General features: G+C 48.7%; 6 protein-coding genes across 6 annotated transcripts; 5 read left to right on the forward strand and 1 right to left on the reverse strand.

The window, feature by feature from the left end:
* Positions 1-144: 144 nt before the first annotated feature.
* Positions 145-2,672, forward strand: K441DRAFT_591576 (uncharacterized protein; the record flags this gene model as incomplete). The annotated part of the gene is made up of 3 exons (XM_067644841.1): positions 145-673; positions 1,216-2,202; positions 2,245-2,672. Coding segments are annotated over 3 exons (1,944 nt in total), but the record flags the coding sequence as incomplete, so codon positions are not given.
* Positions 2,673-4,271: 1,599 nt separating this feature from the next.
* K441DRAFT_591556 (uncharacterized protein) lies at positions 4,272-5,687 on the forward strand (the record flags this gene model as incomplete). The annotated part of the gene is made up of 3 exons (XM_067644840.1): positions 4,272-4,947; positions 5,009-5,195; positions 5,330-5,687. The coding sequence occupies 3 exons, from the start codon at positions 4,272-4,274 to the stop codon at positions 5,685-5,687; spliced, it is 1,221 nt and encodes a 406-aa protein (XP_067497456.1).
* A 3,175-nt stretch (positions 5,688-8,862) lies between these two features.
* On the forward strand, positions 8,863-10,232 carry K441DRAFT_669892 (uncharacterized protein). Its single transcript, XM_067650197.1, has 4 exons — positions 8,863-9,168; positions 9,249-9,338; positions 9,394-9,505; positions 9,562-10,232. Exons 1-4 carry the CDS (start codon positions 9,079-9,081, stop codon positions 9,750-9,752), a joined length of 483 nt encoding a protein of 160 aa, XP_067497457.1. The 5' UTR covers positions 8,863-9,078; the 3' UTR covers positions 9,753-10,232.
* Positions 10,233-13,936: 3,704 nt separating this feature from the next.
* On the forward strand, positions 13,937-14,671 carry K441DRAFT_514107 (glycosyltransferase family 34 protein; the record flags this gene model as incomplete). The annotated part of the gene is made up of 1 exon (XM_067642104.1): positions 13,937-14,671. A coding segment is annotated over one exon (735 nt), but the record flags the coding sequence as incomplete, so codon positions are not given.
* A 2,380-nt stretch (positions 14,672-17,051) lies between these two features.
* On the forward strand, positions 17,052-20,937 carry K441DRAFT_700872 (uncharacterized protein). The gene is made up of 3 exons (XM_067653290.1): positions 17,052-17,705; positions 17,759-18,349; positions 18,405-20,937. The coding sequence occupies exons 1-3, from the start codon at positions 17,271-17,273 to the stop codon at positions 20,496-20,498; spliced, it is 3,120 nt and encodes a 1,039-aa protein (XP_067497459.1). The 5' UTR covers positions 17,052-17,270; the 3' UTR covers positions 20,499-20,937.
* Positions 20,938-21,347: 410 nt separating this feature from the next.
* On the reverse strand, positions 21,348-22,774 carry K441DRAFT_669897 (uncharacterized protein). Its single transcript, XM_067650198.1, has one exon. It carries the CDS (start codon positions 22,496-22,498, stop codon positions 21,818-21,820), a length of 681 nt encoding a protein of 226 aa, XP_067497460.1. The 5' UTR covers positions 22,499-22,774; the 3' UTR covers positions 21,348-21,817.
* Between the last annotated feature and the right edge of the window lie 61 nt (positions 22,775-22,835).

The raw sequence follows: 22,835 nt of genomic DNA on the forward strand, positions 1-22,835 counted from the left end.
GGAGTTGGTGCCCTTTCCAGCGTTTCAACGTAAGCTTTCCCCCTGTCGAGCGTCGGCCCTATATAATTCTCCCACCCACCAGACCCACGTTCTGACGTCTCGTTTTCTGCCAATTGATGCTAACCACCAGTCCAAGACCCGGGTAGAAGTATAAGCAGTTGGCTCTCCTCGGCCTCACTGCTCTCGAGTCCAACAATGATCTCCTACGTTGAATACCCACCGCACGACTTCGAGCTCTACTCCAACCCAGAGGCACAATTCGACGTCCTCGCGTCTAGCCAGCCGTACCTCCCCACATCTACATATCTAGACCCCACTTTCAGTGCTCCGTTCGACGCAGGCTCTCTGCAAGCCTTCTCCGACATGCCTCGGTCGCAAGCCGATCTACGCTTTCACTTCGACGGCATCGCTCAAGGTGTTAAGCCTAGTTACCAGCATTACAGCCCAGCCGCGTCCCCTAATTCTGGATCGCATTCTTTCGACGTTCAGCCGCCTAATCTTTCGACCTCATCCGAGTCGGGTGCTTCAGTTTCATCGTCCGCAATGGGCTCGCCGTACCATGACGCGTGGAGCAGTATGAATGGCCTCGGGCTTGCTCCAGGCATTGTACAAGGTAGCTCCGGGTTTGACTATGATGACGTGGTTGCAACCGACAAGTTTCCGGGTTGTGTCGGTGAGTCTTTTGAAATTTCTTCCTCGACATCAGTCTCGTCTTCTGTCGCATTTCCTTGCGCGTCATCTGTCCCTTCTTCAAGTTCTTCGGTCGGGTCCCATCGAGCAAATCGCGCGTGCTTGGAAACCCCACCTAGCCGATCGTGTTCCTTTGGTCAGAGCAATCCTAGATCAGAGGAATCCTCGCAGAACAGTGTCTTCAGGTCACCCACCACTCCTGCCTCGGCCAAGTTTTCAAGTCCTCTTTCGATGCGACGGTCACCTTCTGGGCCTGGGATATACAAAACAAGGAGGAACTCGCTCCTTTCGAATGAGATCTGGCCAAACGATATCCCTGAGAGCAATACGGACTCTTCTCTTTCTCCTGCTAATCGTCGATCTCCTCATTTCAATCAAAATAGTAACAGTTTTATTCCTCCTTTGGAATCTTCTTGTCGGTTTCCTTCCAGTTTTTGCAACTCGTTGTCTCGTTCTACATTATTCCATCTTCTGCGTTTTTGTCGAAAACTCCCAAAGATCCTCTACTAACGAGCTCGTCTGCAGACCCAACTCTTATTCAGCCATTCCCCACTCCCATCCCGTTCGCCAACTCTCCCTATCCAGACATTCAAACCACACCATCCCCACGCTTCCCATTTGTCGAGCAGCCTCCGTCCCCGGCTCCATCAAATGCCTCTGCCCATAGCCAGAACCGCGCTGGCTCAAGGCAGTTTAAGAGGCGTAGCCAGTCTCCCTATCTTCATACCTTCCAGCCATATCCAAACTTCAATAGTTCAAGACGACAATCGAATGCCTCGATACATTCGCATCATTCCCAGACTAGTCGGAAAAGCGGAAGCAGCTATGACCTTGACGACGAGAGTCGAGAGAAGGGTCTTTGCCCGATCCCAGAATGCGGACGTGTTTTCAAGGATTTGAAGGCACACATGCTCACCCACCAGAATGAACGACCAGAGAAGTGCCCGATCGCAACCTGCGAATACCACGTCAAGGGATTTGCAAGGAAATATGACAAAAACCGACACACTCTTACCCACTACAAGGGTACAATGGTATGCGGCTTCTGTCCAGGCTCAGGATCCGCAGCGGAAAAGAGCTTCAACCGTGCCGACGTCTTCAAGCGCCATCTAACATCTGTTCATGGCGTTGAGCAGGCGCCGCCTAATAGCCGCAAGAAGTCCCCCACGGGCAAGAAAGCCTATACCGCATCTCAGTCGAACCTGGCGGGCACCTGCTCAACCTGCTCAGTGACCTTCGCCAACGCGCAAGAATTCTATGAGCATCTTGACGACTGCGTGCTGCGCGTAGTCCAGCAGGCTGACCCCAGCGAGGCCATCAATCAGAAGCTGCTTTCATCGATGGCAGATGACAAGGATGTGAAGGAGACCATGGATCGCAATGGTCTGCCTAACAGCGTCGACTACTCCGTCCCCGTATATGATGAGGACGAAGAAGAAGAGGAGGAGGATATCGACGTGGATGATCAGAACGACGATACCTACGGCGTGCGTAGCTCCCGATCCGGCAAGGGTGCGCTTAAGTCCCGCAAGAACACCCAGGCGTGACAATCAGCACATCCCCGGGGTGTCGCATCGCACGTCGGGGGTGGCAACCCCTCAAAAGTGACGAAGACCTCTGGTGGGAGGGGTCCTCGAGCCGGCCTGACCTTCTCCAAAGGAGGCGTAGCCGTTTCAGGCTCCGGCCGTAAGAAGCGTAAGAGCTACCCAGCCGGCTGGGGCTGCGCGACTGACAAGATGAAGATGAAGAAGCGCGTGGTGTGTCTATATGACGGGCAAAGACGGCTCTGGAAGGATGACATGATGCTCGATCAGGAGTTCGAGGTCCGCATGAAGCTACTGGACGGGAAGAGCTATGTCACCGACCTGGATGTGCAAACACTCAAGAGAGCTGAGGCACTACATAGTGCGACGGCGGAAGAGAGGGGTCCTTGGATCCCCGATAATATCGATGATGCTGATGGCGAGGAGTTCATGNTATGAGAAAAAAAGGTTCCCAGCCTTATTGAGATGACTAAGCTTTGTACTTCTATTAACTTTCTTGTGCCTTCTTCCTTTTGCTTTTATTCTCTTTTATTCTTATCTTTTTTTATCGATTTTAACAACTGGCGTTCTCATTGATCGATACCACCTCGGGGGGTTCTGGACTGTTTGGCTTTTCTCTACGATTTTGGTTTCGGTCGCTTTTGACGATGTCATGACCGGATTTCTCTAAATCATGGAAACCGCTTTAGGTTTTAGGGTAATGGCGGCGCTTAAATACGCTAATGTTGTATGATGGATGGGATCAAGTTATCCAAAATTCCAGACTAGTTGGGTTTGGCCGTGCTGGACGCGGGTATCCTGAGAGATGGTTTTAAAAATTATTGAAACCATCAATTCAAAAGGTGTCCAAAAACATGACTTTGCTGAACCTGTAGATGAATAGGAGAAGCCGTGATATTTTGGTGTGAAGTAGCTACTAAAAGCATTTCATTATTCCCTTCGTGTTTCCACCTTCTCGATGGGGCAATGGCCGAGCTTCTGTAAAGGTCCTTCAATCTGCTTTGAAGTTCCAGCTCGTCTAGTCTGTAGGTAGGGCTTTTCTCGAAGCACGTTTCCAATTCTCACAAAACATGAGGTTAATGTGATCCCTAAACTGACTTTCTTCATAGCTCATGCTCAACCTGCTCCACACTCTCTTTTACTACGATCAACGATATATGGCCGATGTCACCTCGCATGTAATTACCAACACTGCCGGCGGGCCATGCAAAGTCATCAGAACAAAGGGTGACAATTCTTCCTGTGTCGGAAGACAGGCCATTAGGACTATTGTGAAGAATTATAAAAGCAAAACTGCTCTCAGCTAAACCAAGGAATCTACCACAGGCTTTCTAGCGGCAGGATTGAGATTGATGAGGACCATCATCTTGCCGCTGTCCGCGAGGCGAAAGAGAAGATCGTGCTGCATTGAGGTGACGGATATTATTTGGTTACGACGGAAGAGTGGAAGAATGGCCTGCATCAGATTTCGTTCTGATATCCGGCCCATGTGCTAAAGGGTACGGGTATGACTGAGTTAACTAAGGACGAGATTGTGGATGGGCCGTGGTTGACGTCAATATTGCAAATGAGGAGATGAGGAATGACCAGCTTACGGCAGTTACACCCCCTTAAATCGCGACTCAATTAAATCTTCCTGAATCGACCATACAAGATACCTTGATAAAACCACCCTAACGTCCACATGGTGAGTCTACTCCTTGAACTGGACGTCCTCCAAAGTGTTGAAAGCGAGACAAACGTAAGATCTTAAGGATAATTCGCGTAAATCCTAGGATCACGTACAAGGAGCTGGTGTTCAAGGCAGGCCTTCCCGTTAACCAGAGCACGTTGTACCGAATATTACGCAAATACCATATCTGATGTGTGCTTGGCACGAAGACTTTTTGACGAGGGACTGTAACTAATACTAATCGAGTCCGTTCCGGAGAATGCCGAAGGCGTAGTTTCACCCCTTCGTCTTCTCTATTCCAACGACAAGGGCCCGCAGAAAGCTCTCTACGACAAACCTCTCTAATCGCACCGACCCTCAACACTATGGAGGACTCTACTCCTCCGAGCATCACCCCGCAAAGAGACACGCCAGATGGAGTATGGACTCATGGGCCTGTCCAACTTGCACGCGGTAGGGCAGCCAAAGATCCACATGCCCAAACCACTACATACAACGTCTCGTCCCTCGACGATTTCGAGGCTTCGTTACGCGAGTATCTTGCCAACCCCCCCGACCAACCTGAACATTCTGAATGTCAGCTATCTTTTTGGATAGGCGCGAGCTTTATGGTTTCGCTTGCTGCAGGTCAGCCAATGCCGCAGCCTCCGCCGCAATTGCAAGCCCCGCAAGGATACCTGCCGGTCGCAGGGCTTGATACGCATTATGCCAGTACATCGAACGCGTCGGGGCACTTGCAACACGCGCAACATCTCGCGAACCCTGCCGCAACGTTGGCGTTACCTAGCTTGCCAGGGCAGAAGACCAGCATGAGCATCTTAGAGGCGTTGGCCCCGACACCGGATCCAAAGGAGAAAATGAAGAAGCAACGTGCGATTGCAAAGACATGTGTTGATTCGATTCAGCGGGTCGATGGGTATCGGTATAGTTTTCACAACTGCTGGAACAGCAGGGAAGATGACAGTTTCCGCTTCTCGTATTATTGCAACGATTCGTTGCTGAACAAGGATCGTGCGGCGAATGGGAAGGGCGCGAAGTATGGTGGGTTTCTATTGCCGGTGCCAATGGAGATAAACGTGTGGCTTTAGCTAATTCTGCCCAGGCAAGAGAGCTACGAAACCAGTATATGACTGCAGAGGTGTTCTCTCGGTCAAGTTCTCGGCGGTAAAACAATCCCTCGATGTATTTTATAAGCACATACCTATCCACAAAACTTATGAGGAGAGAGCACCGCCACCGCGCAAGGATTCTAAAAGGAGACGCTATCTGGAAGTGCACAATCCTGAAGCGTATGTGGAGTATAGCCCCTATATCATTTGTTGCAGCAATGGCATCATGGAATATCCTGAATTGCCAGCCATGACCTAGCTCCATACCGGAGTGGGGAGATAGAGTTTTAAGAAAATTTGCTGACTCAGATAAGTCTGGCTAGGATTGCGCAAAGAACCCGGAAAGATAAGCCTGAACTTGCGCCGAACACTTCCCCTAAACCAAAGAAAAAGAAAGCGAAAAAGGATAAAGAATTTCAAAAACAGACTGCAGCAAGTTCGATCGAGAGTGATCTAAGGGCACAAAGTCTGCGATCCCTATTAGAACTGATACAGACCGATACTACCGCCTCAGATGTTATCCAAGAGGATTCGCAGAATGGAGAATTTCCTGTCCAGCATTCGAGACGAAAGTCAAGAAGCAGTTGCGACATTTGCAAAGCAAAGAAGACAAGGGTATATATGATTCTGTATGATTTCGGTACTCACCACCGTCTAACTATTCTACGTTAGTGTGATGGAATGCGGCCAACATGCAAGACCTGCACTGAGAAATCTCGGCCATGTATCTACTCCGATGGTTCGCCGGATGAGCCCCGCCAATCTATGCCGGAGCCCTCCCATCAAGCAGCTCGCCATGAGAGCATTCCAACACCACACGAGGAGACTAATTCGCTCCGAGACACCATGACGGAGCTGGAAAAGCTGAAAGCAGAACTCGCAGAAGCTAAGTCGCGTATCGGACAGCTCGAAGCTGAGAAGACACGCAGTGGGAGCGAAGCCAATACGTCCTCGCACACTTTGCAGAACGAGCATGCTCCTCAACCACCCCCTCAGCAAATCCAGCTCCCACAGTACCAGACCCCACAAACCTACACTCCTCCTACACACCCAACATATCCGCCAGCGAATCGTCCAATGCACGGTCAAGGTGCGCCACATCCGACGCACTCACCCGTGAACCATCAACTGCATACACCAGTAACTGGTAAGGTTCTTCTTTGCCCCGTATCCTGTCTAGCTTAGACACTTCACAAAATGGGGAATACTAACACATGCAGGCCTTCCGCCAAACCAAGATTCAAATGATCCATACACTCGAGACATCCGTTGGGCGCCATTCTATGGGTATCGGGGAACAGCAGCCATGCATCCACCTCCTCCACAACAGCAGCAGGACCAATGGGGTACCGGGAGGCCGCCAGGAGTGTTTCCATAACTGTAATTCTCAGTAGATGTACTCCCTGTTCTAGTGTAGTGTTCCAGAAGAAAGTGATGACACAGACTAGCTAGGCTAGGTGTATAGCTGTGCAGTGCGGAATCTACTGACGGATACGTTGAATGCGAGGAATGAAGCAGGTCTGAGGAGAGACAGGGGAAGGGACTTATGAGAAATGTTGATGGGGTGGTGGGTGAGATGCTCCACAAAGGCACTTTCTTGTGTCGATTTCATCATCATGGGTCTTTCCTTTGGTTGCACTGAAGGCAGGCTGACAGCCCCACTCTCCCCTTTTGGCTGGGAGAAGTAATGGTCCGGGGCTGTTACCTCCGGCACCCGGGCCCGGGGATATTTCCTTTCTTACACTGCAAGGATTACTTTTTCGCCCATGGGAAAACGGGCGACTAGGCCAGCAAGACTCACGTCAGTTCCAAGCATTACGAGCACACCCTCATCTCAACGACGTCCTGCTTCACTGCCTTCCGGAAGTTTCCCGTCGTCCAGTAATCCGTGCCCTGACCGTTCCAACGGCTCTCTACAGGGCTCCATTTAGCAAGACATGCCGACATCTTTTCCATTCCTGGCAATTGAGTATTTCTCACCGCTAGACTTCGCGTTTTCTTGGGGTGGAGGCAGTCTCGGAAGAGACATAGTGGCTGGAATGCGCCTAGATGGAAACAGTAGCTTCATAAATATCTCTTCCTTCGTAGCGTTAGCCATTATTCCTAGAGAATCCCATACAGAGGGCGAAATAGGCCATCAAGTGATGCTCACTTTACATGTTTTCACATTCGCTCGTTCCATAACCACTGAAAAGCGTTCCATCTGGTATCCTCAACCTTGTCACTCATTTCAGTCGCTCTTTAACCTTTTTCCGAATCCAGTCACTCTTTCGAATACATTTAAACTAGTGCCACCATGAAGTTCTCTGCTTTCTCCCTTTTCACCCTTTCCAGCTTGCTCATTAGTGGCCTAGCTACTTCAACAGTGAGCGCGAGCCAGCGCAATCTTGTCTCCGAGAAGCGTGTCGTTGAGGAGACGTGCTCGCACATCATGGTTATTATGAAGGAACTCGTGACAGAGGTCAAGACACACGCTGGTGCCACGAGTACGTGAATCCACTACCTGACGCAATCCCTTCTTGACACAGCTGTTAGATGTCACTATCTCCTCGCTTCCTGTCGCTCCTGCTGCCCTATCTGAGACTGAAAAACTCGCCATTTTCAATTCCGTTCAGTCCAGCTGCCGGCAGATTGTCTCTGCTATCCCCACTGCAATTGTTCGATCATAAAGATTTGAAGTTGTCGAGGCGGTTGACACTGACCTTAACTCCATCGTGGCCATCATCGTCGAACTAATTACTAAAATTATGTCAACACCGAAGGGTGTTGTTTCAGCACTTGAGAGCAGTAAGTGAGCCGAAGTATTTGCCCACGAGTTGCCTCCTCTGAAGATCACCAACTAAAACGCATAATAGCTATTGTCGAAGTCCTTGGCGTCGTTCTCCTACTCTTAGTTAATGCCATTATCGCCCTTCTCTCATCGGAGCTGTCGTCAGCGACGTCTCGATACTAGTAAAAGCCGTGTTGAGCCCAGTCCTGGAGACCGTTGGTGAAATTCTCACTGGTCTCGGCGAGTTCTTGACCAACCTCTAAGGACCGGAGCGACAGCTAACTTTGGTGAAAAGATGTGGTAGTGGCTACGAAACCATAAAAGATATATTTCAACGCTTAAGCATTATCCATAATTTGTAGCTGTATAAATCAGTGTGTCCAACAGTCAGCTAGCTGCGAGCTTCAGCCTTTATAGCTGACTGACTGCGCAAAGTGGGTCGCTCGCTGTCCGCTCGCTGTCACGCTGTCAGCTAGCTGTCCTAATTAGGCAAGTAGTATAGGTGGCAAAGCCTTTAGTAGAGCCTCTGACCCAGTTTTGGCGCGTGCTGTATTTAACCGAGAGTTTACTAATCTATAATAATTCTAGCTTAAAGCCAGGCTCCATAATTAATTTCCCTAGCTACCAAAGCTTTACCCAGAGGCTTAGCAACGGAGGTTCTGCCAGGAGCTCTGCCAGAGAGGCTCCACGAAGCTCCCTCAAAGCTCTGTACGGAGCTCTGCCAAGACTCCACTTAGAGCTCTGCCAAAACTCCGCATAGAGCTCTACCGAAACTCCACATAGAGCTCTATCGAAGCTCTGCACGGAGCTCTACTAAAGCTCTGCACTAAAGCTTTACACAGAGCTCTACCAAAAGCTTCAACTTACCACCAAATCTTGCCACCAAAGGCAGCGAGCTGCCAGCTAGCTGCAGTCTTACAGCTAAGCTCGCTGACTGCTTACGTTATCAGCCTCTTGGTAGCGACGCTGACAGCGACGCTGACTCTTGGACACACTGGTATAAATGCAAGACTACTGTAGCTCCAACTTTGAAGCTATTGAAACAATTTTTAAAAATTAGGCCTTCCCAACCGACATCTGTAATTGAGAGATATGGATAACTAGATTGGAATTTGGGATGCCTTCATGCCCTTCTACACAACTAGATGGGATCTCTTTCCGTGTCGTTAGCACGGGCCCCGTTGGTGATGTCAGAGTTCTTATCGATAACAAAAATGACATTTTCCCTCAAAACATTTGATGAGACTACGCTATTCTTCTCAACCCCTCTAGAAAATCCTAAATCCGGTCACCATGACAGCAATCCAGGCAAACCAAGTAGTACTTCCGCGTATCGCCATAACGTATTGCATACAATGCAGGTGGATGTTGCGGGCTGCATATGTTCGTCAATCTGGCACGTCTCCGTCGCTCTCCAGCAGAGAGTTGTAGAACTGATCCACGCATCAATTGGGCCAAAGTAGTTTGCGCAAGAGCTATTATCAACTTTCGAGACTGCAATCGGTGAAGTCGCGCTAATCCCAGCAACTGGTGGTCTCTTTACAGTTGAATTGGTTGGTGTCGCATGGAGACGGCAATATCTTGACGAGTTCTAATGCGGATACCCAGGCGTATGTCCCTGCTCCAAACGACGACTCAGTTGACGACAAAAATATACTACTAGACCCAGAAGTTAGGAAAGTTCTGCTCTGGGACCGCAAAGCTGAAGGTGGATTTCCCGGTATGAACTCCTCTGCTCGATCACTAGGAGACCCTTCTAAACAAGGTGCCTTGCAGAAACCAAAGTCCTAAAACAGCGCGTGAGAGATCATATCCAACCGGGACGGGATCTGGGGCATTCGGATAAGCATGGGAAAAAGAAAGTGAAAGAGGCTGGATCATACATCAAAGGAGAGGACGCTGTGACATCCGAAACGGCCTTGGTTAGGACAAATGCAGACGGGACGCCTTGCGAGGACTGTAGTTGAGAAGTAGAAACATGCAATAGTCAGAGCGTTACGTGGGAGGGGCGCGGTGGCAGCATACAGTGAGGCCTGGATCATTTGTACCTAGAAAGCTCTCGATTTTTCTAACTAGCTTATGGAAAGGACTGCAGCTCCAACGCTTATTACAGTTGAAATCCTCGAACATATTAGGCTTTGGGCCTGCTCTCCGACATTCCCACGAACCGTAAACTTTGAACCCGCTATTTTACATATTCATATTGAGTCAACTGTTTTCAATAAGAGATCCAGCCCGTGGAAGCCGAGACTGACCTTGGACATGCCTTGTGGATTTCAACTAGTTCCATAGCTTGAGGAGAAGAATCTCAGGCCTAAACGGCATCTGTGTGGTAGGTCATTAGAGTGCTTACGGGACTACTCGGAAGCTCCTGGAAAAAGCACATCTGAGGGGATTTCTCTATCTGGCTCACTATTCACATTTAGGAAAGCACTGGGGGGGGGGGGGAGGTTGAGATCCCAAACGATCACGAGTGTGCACCGAAAAGCTCTCTACATATTCCATTTTTGGCATGAGAGCTTTAAAGTGCTTGTTGATTGTGTTTGACCTGGAGACCTTGTAACTACAGACGGTTCAAGCCTCTTTTGGGGTGAGTTGCACTCAATTATATATTTTTTTGCATTGCTGGGTTTTCTTCAGACTTTCCGAACGTTCCAACCTGCATTCCTCGGGCGCACTGGCGCCTGGGCTCGGGAGATCTCCCCCTATCAGGACTGTTAGCCACAGTCCCGCCCATTGTCGGAACGTTCGCTCGGAACGCTCTCCTGATCACTTCCTCCGATATCTCTAGCGGCTGTAGTCCTGGTGTCGAACGAACAATATATGTCGACCGTTGAGGTCACTCTCAGGTACCACCTTATGACTCACCACCTTGTTCTCGTATGTCTTACTACTGTCTCGGTCAACGACTCGGTCAACGACACGGTCTACGACTCGGTCTACGATACGGTCAGCGAAGTAGTCTACTACCTATTTTCCTTATGTATTTATAGAGGCTCTAGAGCCACATTCAATAGACAGAGTTCTTCTCAGTGACTTGTCCGTCCGACAATATAGGATGAGGACTCTGTCTATTCTGTATGGAACTAGGGCCTCTATATATACATGAGAAAGAGGTACTAAGTCTGTGACCGAGTCAATGACCGAGTCGGTGACCGAGTTAAGGTGTAGGTAACTGAAACAAAGTAAGCAGACCCGATCGTGCTCGACATACCCCCCTAGCTTTGAGCTGGCTCGCAGGTTAAAGCTGTATTACCGGTCTTGGTATAGTGTTGAACTAATAAGTAAGGAGGTGATGCAAATGAGCTAAACAGTCTATATACACAAGCTAAGGCTTAAACTTCTTTATTAGCTCTTCCTTGAAAAATTAAAGCTTTGCTATATTCTCTCTACAGCAAATTACTACAATATTATTAATATAAAAGATTCTTCTACCTTCCACAATATTAATATTGTCGATGTCTTTATGGATCTCACGCGTCTGTCCTTTAGGAACTGCTTCTAAATGCGTTATTCTTCGTGTTAAAGGCCCAGAAGGCCCTACTGGGGTCTTATCTAGGGTAATTAGTTCCTATATTCTAGGCGTCTACTTACTATATAGCAAATATACTATCTAGTTCCTTTTTAACTTCCTTTTCTACCTTAACATTTCTATTTTTAAATTAATCTAATCTAGGGCGCTAGTAATCCTTTTCTTAACCTTCTTAGCTATAGCTTTATCTAGTTTCCAATCCTTTAGTTAAGCTAATTTGTTAATATAAGGACAACTTTAAAACTAGGAAACGTCTCTATAGTAGTATATCAGGGTATCTTTCTTCTATACCGTCTAGGTAGGGGTAGTAGAAGCCTTGAAAGCTTCGTCTTTAGGAACTTCGTTAATTAATTTGCCCTTAAAGTTTACTGTATTAGTACTATAGTAATCTTTACTATTCTAGGCAGTTTTTAGTTGTTAATAATTCCGGCATATTTCGACCAGTTAATATATAGATATTACGTAATCACTAGCCACGCACGCCCTTCTTAAGCCTAGCTAACAATAAAAGATGATAGTTAAAGAAGACACTTCTACCGCTCGGCTTCGCCTGCTCCAATTTATGCTTAAATTAAATCCTTAGTGGTAGCTCCTCCTCCTTACTTTCCGTTATTAAATCCTTAGGAATTGGCTTAGATACTTGCGAAGGAAGTATAGGGTGTCTCCACAATTAATGCGGGATTTATATATAGTGGCTAATATAATCTAAATTAAGCTCTAGGTGGAGCTACGGTGACTAATAATTTTATTACTAACTTAGATAATAGGAACCTATATTTAAAAACTATGTAAAACGCGGCACCTGTGGAGGAGCCCTTATTATATTATAATCCTAAAACTAATAGAAGCGTTAAACCTCCTTATAATCTACCTCCTCCACTGCCTTAGGATTATTCAATATTTCCTTAAGCTCGCCGTCAGCAAAAGTAGCTGCCTACTATAATAGAGGCAACCTATTAAACACTGTTAGTAAAGAGAAGTTAAGCTGCGTGCCAATCTGGCTACTAAATACGGGCGGCAGAATTACAACCGTACTCATACTCAAGCTCTGCGTTAAGATAGGTGGTTAAGTAGATAAGGATAGTATTAGCAATAGTCAAGGCCTCTGAAGGAGTGGACGGGAAGGACTTCCAACGGCGGCAGCGGCAGTACGTTTGGAGCTCATATTAATAAGAGGAAGGCTCTATTACACCAAGATCCAGAGCAAATATTACGATATTAGTAAGGAAGAGAAATTGCGAATAGCTTTAAGTGCAAGGAGGCCCTCCTCTAGCTCTACATACTAATTTAGGCGAAGCTTAAGCGAAATTAGATGCCACCGCTGCACGACTATAATTTAATATAATTGGAGCTTTAATGGCGCTAGGGTTATAGGATAGGGAGGGCGTTATTAATATAGTAAATAGGTGGTTAAAGCGGCCGGCAAAGGAAGAGACAATATTAATAGGCGGGAAGGTAAGTTAATATTATACTAAGACTCGTAGTAGACCTATATTAAGAGCCGGGCGACAGAAAGGATAATAGGAAATAATTTAGGTATTGCTAGGCCGTCCTATATTGGCTCTATGCTAAGAACTTATAACAGCTACTAACTACTATACCAGTCAAACTTAGTTGAACTAGTTGCCAAGACTTTAATATTAATTTAATTAATTTAATTAACTGAGCTCTCTGCATACAAAGCTTTCAATTCAATCAATTTGAAACCTCAGTTGAGTTGAGTTGATTGATTTGCAAGCTTGAAGCCGCGAAGAATGTAAATACCTAATATTCATGGGTGCACCAAAGATAACGGCAGCCCTTCCTTAAAGCCACTCCTAAATGAACGGAGTTGGAATTTAGCTACATATACACGTATTCAGCTTCCCTCAGGCGTGGAACTGAAAATGCTTGCCGGATCCCCCTCATCCATATTATCCTGAAAGGAACACTGCTCAACAAAGGTGAACTCTTTGTATACTTTATTTGAACAAGCTACTAAGCAAACGCATAAGCAGCCAAATAATCATCAGCAACCTTGCAGCAAGTTATTCAAAAAATGAACAGATAGCTTGAAACCGTAACTCTGATCACGGAAACGACAGCAAAAACCCGACGATCCAGTAGCCCGCAATTTAAAAGAACAAAACTTGACCCAGCCAAACTCGCTCCGCTTACGCTCTATACTTCAAACGCTCCGCTTCCATGCCCTCGCTGAACATAGCCCCAACATGGCTGCAACCGCACTTCCAGACGTCCCGGATACATAAACGGCGCCATGCAATCTTCAACAGCGCACGACTGAAACTGATAACCCTCGCGGTCATGTGTATCATGCTAGGGTATATGGTCGTGACGCTATTCGAGGCGGAAGGGAGGATCGAGACAAATCCAGCGGGAGTTGTAGGAAACGATGCCATGCTTGATGAAGCGCATAGCCGAGAGTACGGTGGAAGTAATCGACACAAGTCTAATATAGCTGGTGTAATGAATGGTGGTAATAAGGTTAGTCCAGATGACTACGACAATAATGAAGAGCTAGCTGATCCAGCCTCGCTTGCTTCGAATACCGATCTCCTCTCGTCATCACCAACGGATGCGCAAACCTCCGACTTGCTTGTGGCCCCTGATACACCATCGTTAGGCGCGCGTTCGCGGATCGGAAAAGTAACAATACTTTTTGGCACACTGTCGCAAGCCTATGAGCGTGCCCTGCGTACACATGAGTTACACGACCGCCTTAACAACTACCCCCTTCACGTCCTACGCCACTCGCTCCTTGATAATGTCTGGACTAAGCCCGCATATATCCTTTCGATCCTTCTCCGTGAGTTGGCAAAACCTGAAGGCGAGCGTCTGGAATGGCTTCTTTGGGTTGATGGTGACACAATAATACTCAACCCGTATGTTCCCATCGAAGCATTGCTCCCGCCTGAGGATGATCCGGAGTGGGATGACGTGCATCTCCTTGTCAGCTATGACTGGAATGGGTTGAACAATGGTGTTTTCCCCGTGCGTGTGAATACCTGGAGCGTGGAGTTGTTTTCTGCAATACTTTCGTTTAGATTTTACAGACCTGAACAGGATTTGAAATTTCGGGATCAATCTGCTATGGATTTCTTGGTCCAGGATGAGCATTTTGCACCAAATGTTATCCGAACACCACAGAGATGGTTCAACGCATACCAGGGCGAGCACAACGAGACTCTTCAGGCGTTCCAAGTCCGCCGCGGGGACTTACTGGTGCATTTCCCTGGAGTCTCGGATCGAGATGAAAGAATGGGATTTTGGCTTAATCGGGCCGAGAAGCATGCACCAGACTGGGAGGTCGAGTTGAAGCATACTAGTTATCCAGAGGAGACAAGGGATTTCTGGGTTGAGAAAAAGAGGGAGAGGGAAGGTGTAAGGAGGGAGGCGGGAGAGGTGAGAGAGAAGATGAGAGCATATTGGGAGGAGTTGGAGGATAAGTTGAAGGAGTATGGAGAAAGGTTGAGCGAAGAAACGGTCAAGGATGTCGAGCAAGGGATTATGAACGTGAAAATGGTGGTCGAGAGTCCGAAAGCGATGGAGAAGGTGCAAAAGCTAAGGGAAGCGTTTCAGGATTTGAAAAACGTAAGTTTTGGACTGGTTGTGTCTTCGTCGTTTATGCGAATCCGATCATGCCCTTGCGAGATTCGAGCTGGCTAGCAGCTGACATTCATACGCGAAACAGATTGCCAAACCGCTCCATGAAAAGGTTGAGGAGGCTAATAAGGTATTGATGAAAGAAGCTCACGAGGCTATATTTTCCGCGGAGCAGACGACACTCGCGAATACAGAATCACCCAAATACCAGCCGGAAGTCAAGGACGTTGAGGCCAAGGTCTCAACGCTGAAGAATAAGATTGTCCAGCCGACATGGCACAGAAATGAGCTGAAAGACTCAATTGAAGACCTGAAAACAGCACATGCGAGGCTAAATGGGAAAGTTGAAGATGAACAGAGGAAGGTCGAAGCGGCAAAGCTAGTGGAGAAGGAACAGGAAGATATGAAAAAACAGGCCGAAGAAGCCAGGAGGAAAGAGCACGGATTCGTGAATCTCGACAAAGGTGACTATGAAGAATGAATTACTAATTTCTTTTAGAAGGATCACATGTCTTAGCGGAATATGTAGATTAATGCAAGCATGATCGCGATTTGTTCAACGTGAAGATCAGGGGGGCCGTCATCGTCGTCGTAATTTGTCCGTTGCAGATAAGCTAGTTGCACTGGTCAATGTGTTGCCCAGGGCAACTTTAGACCGACATGCCGACTGCCTTGAGAGGTGAGTCGCCGTAGCGCCGCTAAGGCCGCGTATGTTGAGTCCCAGCATGCTGGCTGGCACAGGCGGTGTATTCTGCGAGTTGGGAGATACACAGTGACAACGAGGTAGATGGAGTTTGCGATGCTGGCTGCTAGTCGGCACTTTTGTTGGCTTACTTCCCTCAGGGCTTGGAAAGCTGGTTTTCAGGTAGACTAAAACTTGTATTATACCTACAAGGTTAGATTTTCGATTAACGAGAGACGGCTCGGAGACCGATCTGGATGTGTAGGCCCTGATAGCGACGGTTCAGAGGCTAGCATCTGAAATCATATGCAAAAGAGGTTAGTAGGTACGGGCGCAAAGGGAGAATTGAGGTTTTCGTGACAATCCAGGATGGATTGCGCTCATATTATCCGGCTACGATGTACACGCGCGGGAAGCTATCCACGGATGGCGAAGCCGGTGAAGCCGTTGACGTAGCAGTTATTCGGAGAATAGGGCATTCGGAGAAATTCGAGTTTGGGCCTTTGGATGTGCGACTTTTCTGGCAGCAAATCAAGGCCAACGAAAGGCAGAAAGAGGTTTAATGATGATGCAAACCGTAATGATCTTCCGCAGTAGAAGACGGAGAGCCGGTTTGGAGGCGTTCGGCCTCCCCCACCGGGAAGAGCAAGAACGGCGCCAAAACGGGCCCTGGGCGCTGTAGCTGAGAAAATCCGTCATAAATGAGGAAGCATAATGTCATACTAGAGATATGGAAGGAGTTGAGTCCCGCAGCCGGGAGCACAACCGACCTTACACGCCAGAAGAGCCCGTTGCGACGAGGGTCGAGGGATGGTGTTGTGTGATGGGTAGTTATTGTCAAGAAAGCCAAGCATTACTTGCAGCGAGGGTCCATGCAGATCGATGATGGGTACTGGATCCTGGGCGATTATCAATGCAGTATTCGCAATCATGAGCCGAGAAACTCGTGTTTAGTGCTAGACGATAGCAGCACGGCGTCCTGTTGGGTGGATCCATTGGATTCCTTCCGCAACCAAGGCAAGCAGCATTGTTGACGACGACGTCGCGTCTGTCCACCAGCATAATGAAACTTGTCCGCCCTTCCTGGGTATCGCGCGCCGATCGTACCGTAGCCTGGGGACTGCAGCAATGTGCCGCATCTCGCTCGCTAAAACCAAAAACGACGAGTCTGCTCCTCAACCCTGACTGGACAGCTCAGAGGACTCAGCAAGCCACCAGCCTGTGTGGGCAAGCACATCTGGTCGTGGCGCCCGGAGAAAAACTGGAAAGGGCCTAGATAGGCTCCAGAGAAAGCGGCGATGCAGCTCGCTTTTCCCAGTGTGTCCTCTTGAGCCTTACTAGGGCAAGATCTACCTCGCTCATCTGTGGAATCTGGACACCTGTTGGCCCTTGCCAAGCTTACCAAACTGCAGCCCGCGCCAGCCACACCACCCGATCCAGCGCCAACACGACCGACTCTCCTTCTCCCGCTGGGACATACAAATGCCGTGGCCTCGTCCCACGCCGGCGGACTGGTCGGTAATCGCTCTGGACAAGACGACAGGGTCTTAGCATGTCGATGAGCCAAGTACTTCAGGCTCGCAGCTTCGGCGGGTAGCCTGTGGAGAGAAGAACTTCACCCATCCGGGACCTGCTACGGTTCGTGCTTCCTACTGAAACCTTGTGGCCATGGACTCGCAAGCTTCCCGTGTGCCAAATTTGGTTGACAGGATTCAAGTACCCAGCCGTTCCTCGTCGCTGTGTTACACCCCTCGCTGCAATTCGTCGCTGGACGAGAACAGCAATTGCTCCAGCAGCCTTATGCAGGCCGAGGCGAGGACTGAGGGCCGGACTCTAGCCTCGACAGGGCATCCAGCTGAACCTCTGGCGTCAGACCAGACACATATCGCCGCTCACGTCCCCGCAGCGAGATCTACGCAAACGACTGGCATCCCCAATTTTTCCAGAGTCCTCTCTCCTGTGAACGATCCTCCAATGGCTCCCAGGACTAGGAGCAGGTCTGCTAGGCGCGCAGGGGTCATGAGGAACACGACACGACAAGAAAAGGTCAAGAGATGGGAGGGTAAAACCAAGACTGTTAGCAACTGGGACGGTCTGCGGAGAGTAGGTGTTTTCCTAAAGTGATTCGATGTCGCGGCTGACTTTGTTTAACATAGGATTCCGAGCTGTGGTTTGAGGACGGCGATTGCCTAGTCCACCTCTACGCTAGAGGCCAATCGCGACGAGGTCCTTCGTTTCGTGTCCCCTTCAGAACTCTCCGGAAGAATCATTGCGGCGCATTATTCAGTCTTTGCTTTGCACAGATGACACCCAGAACACCGGGGAGCAACACGCCGCAAGGAGGTTCTAGCGGAGCTGCAACTCCTGTTGACACACCTAATACCTGTGAGCTCTACATACCGGCTCTAGATGATTCGTCGAGGGAAGACTCCTTCCAATGGCATATCACAACGCGAAATTTCTTTGCGTTTGTCTTTGGCAAACCTTTGGTTGGGACACATTTGGGCAGGTCGTTGATCGACTTGCAGGAAAGGATGCATCTCTTCCGTTCGGGCCAGATTAACAACCATGAAGACTTTATAGTATATGCTGAAAAGCTAGGCTATTTAAATTTCGTGAATTGTCCAGACTATGCTCTCGCAATGCTATATTACGCTGAACATTATCAGCTACAGGAACTGTGGGTTGATGCATTTGCTCACTGTGTGGGCATGAACGACAATCTCTGCCTGAGTACAGAATTCGAGGTATGCACCATCTTGGACTCCACACCTGCAGATCACTCAACTAACTTCTTGCTAGCCAATATGTCGCGTCACTAAAGCTCTGATAACGAGAGCATATCTTGAGATGGATCTACACCTTGGGCGTGTTATGGCGGCACTAAGCAATTTTCTCGAGGATGACTTTTCTGCCGCCTACCTGGGGTTGGGCCAAGGGGCTAGAGCTCACCTCGATCGCTTTCGTTCATTTCTTCACTCCTTCTACGTGGGAAAATTCGGTTACTGGCCACCTCCGGAAGGATCGTGCTTTTCTAAGGCTCTTTACAGATCCATGTNTTTCGATTTTCGAAGTCTATATGATTATCTGGTCGACATGGAGTCTACTGAATCTATACAAAGTCAAAAGCCGGCTAGCGGTGGTATCTGTGTGCTCCAGAACGTACAGGCATTCAATAAGCGGCACAAGAACGCACCTCTCCCGCATCCGCTCCCACGAATACCTGAAGATATTACTCCTCGCAACCGAACGCAATCGCAGCGTGCGCTAGTGGCATTTAAGCTGGGCTCGAAGCAAGCGCGGACAGATCGTTATATGACAACTCGAGCAGCTCTGACTGCAGCCACAAACACACATGATGTCTCGGTAACAAGCTCTCCACTAGTCATAGCTTACATGCGCTTCGAACGAGAGTGCGCTGTGAGACAACGGGATGAAAAGGTCTCTATTGCCGACGCGCGCAAAGTTCGTTGGCTGCTGATCTATGGTGTTCTCCAGATGCTCATTTCAGCAATCCGCGCTCCGAAAGAGGTCCGAGATACTGAAGAGCCCACCTATCCACTTTGCTGTCTTGTGACTGGTACTCCTCCCTGGAAGATTGGAACTAAAGCTCTCAAAGCTCCCGTTATTCCCTCAATTAATGCGCCAGAGGAGGCCTCACCCTATCCGTCTAGAGTTGCGGAAATTGTGGAAATACCACAGCTAGCAACTCCTATAAACATTCAACCAGACTGCGAAACCGGTGATTACTTCACACACAAGAGCAGCAGCCCTGATGCAAATTTTCTGCAACGCCAGCTCTCTGTCGAGGTTCCAGCACCTTTACGCATCTCCTCCCCAATACTCCGCAATGCATCCATCCGCTCTATCAAAGCGCTCTCCTTTTCTCCATTTAGCTCCCGCCGAAATAGCGTTGTGGTCAAGCCACCCACACAACCATTTTGCGAAATCATTGTGCACGGATACGGCAATGGCCTTAACCAAACCATACTTGATCCACCCTCTCATACTGTCTCTCCTGGTTCTGGCTCCCCTCTACGAATATTAACTCCTCCTGTCCCACCGAAGGAATCACGAGTACCTGAAAAATTCAATCAACAATTGACTCCCATTTCAGCAAACCGTAGCCATAACCTGTCCCACCGTCCCGCAAATTTAGGACTTCATTTCGATCCAATACCTGAGATTGCGCGCACTCCTATCTTGGAAGCATTCCAAATTGATCAGATGTATGACCCCAGTTCATCTGACCTAGCAGAGGAGAGCTCGAGCAGCTCTGCCAGCATGTCACTCACACCGATTTGGAGCTCAAGAGCTAGCTCAACAAGCTCGGCGAGTAGCGCGGGGCCTGTCGAATGTACTGAGAGTTACGGGGGGGCAGTGGGAGCCTTGGGTGGCCTAGTGCTACTGGATAGCCTTAGCTCCAAGCACTCTCATATAGCTTCACCTATCACGAGCCGAAAAGGGACTGCAAGGTTTAGTTTCAGTGATGTGCCTGCCGAAGTGCGGACGGGGCCTGAACCAGCAACTGGAGAATCGGACATAGGTATTGCTCTTGCCTCTCCTGGAGAGGTGCAATTTACGTTCGCCAACGAAAAATTTATGGCGGAGGAGAAATCAAGGATTTTAGTCCGAAAAAGCTTCTCGGTCGAATCTTTTACGCTAGTAAAGAAGAATGCCGAGATGGATATTTATTCTGCGGTTAAGATGTTACCCGCACATACCTCAGGCACCGGACTGAACGGGATTCAGCCGCTGCCTGATGATGACGCTGCGGCACCGTCGCCAGTGGTTAAAATGCCAAACCGGTTGCCACCTGAGTCGACTGAGAGAGCGAAGGTAAAGCAGAAGAGGCTAAGTCTAAGATTAATGAGTAGGGGGAAGTCAGACAAGTAGGCCGGAACGAGCATAGCGAGTGGTTGAGCTCTTTTTTTTCTTTCACAACTTTCTGTGGAAGTTGTCATTGTTCACCCACCCGGCAAGGTCATTGGCGTACAGGGTCACCAATGCCGTACAATTATGTTGTGTCTTTATCTAAATTTCCTCTATATCGTTAGCCGTTAAGATACCCACACTCGCTTCTTTTCTTTGCTGTCCAAATAACCTCCTTCCTTCTGTGACGGCGGGGACGTTAGGGCTTAAAATAACTTGTAATGTCTTATACTCTTTGATCGAGTTGGGTGTGATGATTAGCATGTTGAAGTGGAATTCAAGAATATTTTGAGATTCGCTTTAGTGTGGGCGAAGGGGCTTAAGAATTGAAGGAGCCTTCGTCATTAAGGATGCTGATCAGCTTCCCAATGAATGTCACAATGTGATTATACATCCAACCCGGAACGCAATTGCGTTGTTGAGCAATAATTGCTTAAGGGCCGCCTCCGTGGTGTCTGTAAGCATTTTCGAGCCTTGTCAATATGTCCCTCAGCGAATAGAATGAGATCAGTCTTAGTCCGCTTCGGTGCTTTAAAGACCGCACCCTCAGTCCTTTTAGCGGCAAAAGTGGAAATATCTTTACAATAGAAAATACATAGACCGTGAATCGAAACGACCGACCTAGGAGCCTTCCAACATCTACAACCCTTGTTTCCTAATTTCCTCCTGACTAGACAAGGAACATGCGCGCCAAGTAGGGTGTAACGGGAGGAAATTTTCGTGTCGAATCAGCTACAGTATTCTCGCCAATTTGTTGCAACTAAGATGGAGCGTGCCTATCACACCAAGAGTATCTTCAAGTCGGAAGATAATTCAGGTAAGTTCTATTATATTTTCGTTATTCTAATACAGTTACAACGACTGTTGTAGGTGCGGGAAGAGTAAAATGAATCCCTAGGCAGCAAAGTGACCAGGAAATACCAGCCCAAGCGCTCTCGCTTCAATCGCATTTCCAGACACATCCGAGGAGCCTGTTTCACTGCTACATGGGAAGTCTATGGCACGATATTCATGCAGGCCTGCTCTATTGCTAGAGCGACGTCGGCCTCATTAGGCTCGTCATTGCGGCGCTAATTTAAAACCGTGGTTCCGTGACAACGTAAGCTTCTAGAAAGCAATCGTATAATATATCCGGGCACGCTTTGAGATTTTGCTGAGATGTTTCTCTCCGACGATATGCGTGCCACTAGTTATCGCTTTCAGACTTGCCTTACCCATGAGCCATGAAGTAAGGCCGCGATGGACTCTTGAAGCCCGTCCCCTGCCAACCACATGCAACAGGGTTATGATGCATCGACTTTGTCAACAATACTGTCAATCGCCATGGAGCGAGTTGATGGGGTTGTAGGTGTGGGTGGTGCCTTCGCCTCGACTTTCTTCGGTTCTTCCGGGGTCTCAGCAACTGGCTGTTCTTCAGCAGCTTCGCCGACTACCTCATCTACTTCCCTCAACCACTTCTTCTTAAGCACCTCCATCGGAGGGTCCAGATCTCCAGGCTTCCCACCTCGCCGTGCCTGTGCTGCAGACATCTTCCTCTCACCGCGTTTGTGCGGGTGAAAATGCATTCTTCGTAAATGGCTCGCGGCGTTGTAGCACTCGTTGTACTTCTTGCCAGACTGACAGGCCTTGCAATTCGCAAGGAAAGTCTTGTCTGGCGACGTGTCGATGGTGACCCAGACTTTGCGCGTCTTTCTATGGACGCGATTCGTATGACGGCGCAGCTCGTGCTCACTGCGGAAGCCTTCGGGGTAGTCGTTGCATGTCGGACATTTGAGCCGGAGCACCTTCCTGGGTAATGCCTTGGGCGGTTGAAGCGCTGGAGACGTGGGGCTCTCGAACTTGGGCGCAGCGACAACAGAATCCTCTGGGATGGGCTGGTCACTGGCGTCTCCGGTTTGCGTGCCCGCAGAGGTGCTTGCGGGCGCCTGGTGTTTCGCTTTTGCTTTCGCCTTTGCCGCGGCCATAGGGAGTGATTTTACACAAGGCTGGATTAAATCGCGGGGCCGCAGTCTAGATGACTAGCCAAAGTTTCCAGCTCTTCCTCAGTTCCGTTCACAAAATCCAGATCCTGGGCTTTCCCGACGACGATACAACTAGAAAACAACAGGAAACAGAGTGTTTAGAGAGATGGCAATTGAAATCAACTAACAGTTATAGGGTTTTGCACGCATGGCCGGGGGTGGTGGGGGGGCTGCCTCCAGCAAAATACCTTCTGCCTGACAATCCGAATTTTGCTGGTAGTGGATGCGGGCGAGGCTGAGTTCAGCCCGATTGTCAGCCTCGCTTTGCCTGTCCTGAGTG

The sequence above is a fragment of the Cenococcum geophilum genome, assembly GCF_001692895.1.
Source record: "Cenococcum geophilum 1.58 unplaced genomic scaffold K441scaffold_77, whole genome shotgun sequence".
Classification (NCBI taxonomy): Eukaryota; Fungi; Ascomycota; class Dothideomycetes; order Gloniales; family Gloniaceae; genus Cenococcum; species Cenococcum geophilum.